At 48.5% G+C, this 2,902-nt stretch overlaps 1 protein-coding gene across 1 annotated transcript; it reads left to right on the top strand.

The window, feature by feature from the left end:
- The first annotated feature begins 323 nt into the window (after positions 1–323).
- On the top strand, positions 324–2,603 carry foxl1 (forkhead box L1). The gene has a single exon (XM_026364800.1). The coding sequence runs from the start codon at positions 483–485 to the stop codon at positions 1,629–1,631; it is 1,149 nt and encodes a 382-aa protein (XP_026220585.1). The 5' UTR covers positions 324–482; the 3' UTR covers positions 1,632–2,603.
- The last annotated feature ends 299 nt before the right edge of the window (positions 2,604–2,902 follow it).

Here is a 2,902-nt window from a genome sequence, read left to right as displayed (position 1 = left end):
CTCCCAGAAAGGACCCGGCGATGTTTGCTTGTTCTCTCTGTGTGAGCAACTCTCAGCGTCAGGGGTGGACGTGATATTTCAAACAGCACATCAGTGCGTTTATGTATTGGGTGCCCGGAAATTTTTCCAAATAAACACAGCTTGATTCAACCTGGGTGGGCAGACTTATCAAGCGACTAATTCTATAAACAGATGAGGGAAGAACTCGGCACCTCATTGGCTGTGGGGCAGGCGGAGGGGGGCATCAGGGAGTTCCAGCGCAATGAAATTTTAATTAATGTGGGTGGGCTGAGAACACCGCTGACTGTTTATGATGGACAATTTATTTCCCAGTGCAAAGTCAACACAACACGGCAAACGTACAACAATTATTAACATTTTTCTGGGGCCCTCATGAGGCTCAAGAGTCAGTCAGTGGAGGAGAGGAGCTCTGGGAGCAGGCTCTGCTTTCCCCGGGACACAGGATCAACCTCCCCGGTGTCATGGCGCTTTACCACAGCCGCCTGCCGTCGATCGGAGTGCCATCCTCCGCCCTGAGCCTCTCCGGCGCTCCGCTGATTTACTTGTATGGGGGGGACACCGGAGGGGTCGTGCCCGCTGCATTGAGCTTCGTACCGGCCCGACAGGAGCCTCCGCAGAAGCCGCCCTACAGCTACATCGCGCTCATCGCCATGGCCATCAAGAGCGCACCGGAGCAGCGCGCAACCCTCAGCGGCATCTACCAGTTCATCATGGACCGGTTCCCGTTTTATCATGACAACAAGCAGGGCTGGCAGAACTCCATCCGCCACAACCTCTCCCTCAATGACTGTTTCATCAAGGTGCCGAGAGAGAAGGGCCGGCCAGGCAAAGGCAGCTACTGGACGCTGGACACCAAGTGTCTGGATATGTTTGAGAACGGGAACTACCGCCGCAGGAAGAGGAAAGCAAAGACCCAGCAGGAGCCTATGGACTCTAAAGTGGTGGGACACAAGCGGACAAAGGTTCCGGGGCCATGCAGAGAGCCCCAGACCTCTGTGAAACATCGGACTGTGTCGGAGTTTGCAGACGTGCCAGTGGGGCAGAGTGTGCAGGGGATGGAAACGCAACCAGACACAAAATCTGTTCTTGTTGAAATTAACCACGCGGAACAGCCGCAGAAACTCCCTGCAGAGAGACTTAAACTGTCCCAGAACCAAGACAGCCTGGCTTCTACAGGAAGGAGGCTCGATGCTCCACAGCCTGATCCGTGTCCAGCTCCGAGACACGCTGCGCTGTGGATGGACGGTGCGCAACTCGTAGGCGCGTCCATCCGCCGGGAGCCAGAGGACAGAAGGGGGCCGTTAAGCGCCGTTCGCTGCGCCGGGAACACGTACCTGGCTGCACATGCGCAGGACAGGCCGAAAGAAAACGTTCCTGGCAGGGATAAACCGAAATGTTTCAGCATCGAGAGCATCTTATCAAAAGATGAAGACGAAGTGCGCAACGGCATCATGGGTTTGTCCGCGGAGACGCGCGCAGAGCTCCAGAGTCCAGCTGTAAGTTCATCCATGGTGCTCGGTGCTCGGTCTCATCAGTTGTACCAGATGGGATTTCCCCTGTGCTCTTACCTGTCGCTCACCTGTCCTGACAAAGTACTGCATTTTAAATGAGTCCGAACACGATGTTAGACGACACGTTACTGCGTAAACGCGTCCAGCCCGCGATGAGCTTTACGCGGCGACTTACAACGAGAGAGCTTCGTGTTGGAGTGCTGTGCCTTCTTCAGGATCTCCCTTAGCTTCCTTCATCATCAGTGAAGATGAAGATCAATGCAAGAGAGCAGAGAACGTGCTTTTCCTCTCATCTTTTCTCATGCGTCGGTGTGAGACTCGTGGTCAGTGTCACCAGTCTTTGCAAAACTGTTGCTCCTTAAAGTTCAGAACTGCAAAGTTAAATGTTTGAAACACGAAAAAAAGGGGATTTCATCACCTCATTGGTCGTTGAATTATGTATAAAGTATATCTTTCTTCATTCGTGATGATTACCATTAGAGGTAACATGTTCCCAGAGAGAATCTTGATTGTAATCACTGGGTCCGTGTAGCACTACAGTGACCTTTGAACTCTGATGGTGTTGTACATTATGACAATGAAGTTTACTACTCAATAATGTAACCAAGAGATATTTTACATTCCACTCTGCTCTGAATTTCATGTGCAAAATAAAGTTTAGTTTGGTAATAAGATGACAACGTGACTTATTTCAAATCATAAACACATAAAACTGTTGGTCGTTGGTGTTTGAATGACATCTCTCCTAAATGTGTTTCTGTCTTTCCTTCTTTGTAGTGATGACAATATTTAGGTGTGAATTAGATTCAGTTTTCAGACACAGAGCTGTTGTTCACTGAAACTTCAGTTTTGTTTTGTGCATTCTGGTTAGTTGGTGACAGATATCGGCAGTAATCTAAGAAGCTGATGAAGCAAACTACGATAAATACTATAGACTATTCATTTTGTTTTAAAGCAGCTAACACTGAGTTACCATGACTCCCGTTCTCTGTATTCTACTCTGAAGTCTCACTGACTAAAGAGTGATGAGTAGCTCAGCGATGCCAATCCCTGATGATCGGTCACATGATGATTGAACAGACACAGTTCCTGAGGGAATTTTTCCCATTTATTTTTTGGCCTTTTTGACACTGATCAATAAAAAAAAACTGATGTTCACATCACAGTGAAAACATCTGTCCATTTTCTGAAGCACTTCTCAGCTGTCCTTGTGTGAGCGTCCGGGTACACCCTGGACAGGTGGCCAGTCCATCACATGGTGAAAACAGTCATAGGTCAACTGAAAAGCTAAAATAAGTGATCGCATACGTACTCACCCATATCACCTCGGTATTTATTAGATGTTAATTATTTTTAATGAATTTAGATGA

Source organism: Anabas testudineus, chromosome 6 (genome assembly GCF_900324465.2).
Source record: "Anabas testudineus chromosome 6, fAnaTes1.2, whole genome shotgun sequence".
NCBI classification, from domain to species: Eukaryota; Metazoa; Chordata; class Actinopteri; order Anabantiformes; family Anabantidae; genus Anabas; species Anabas testudineus.
This window is presented reverse-complemented; position numbering and strand designations above follow the sequence as displayed.

Coding starts and splice junctions, on each gene's coding strand:
- foxl1 (XM_026364800.1), top strand. CDS start 483: ATGGCGCTTTACCACAGCCGCCTGCCGTCGATCGGAGTGCCATCCTCC.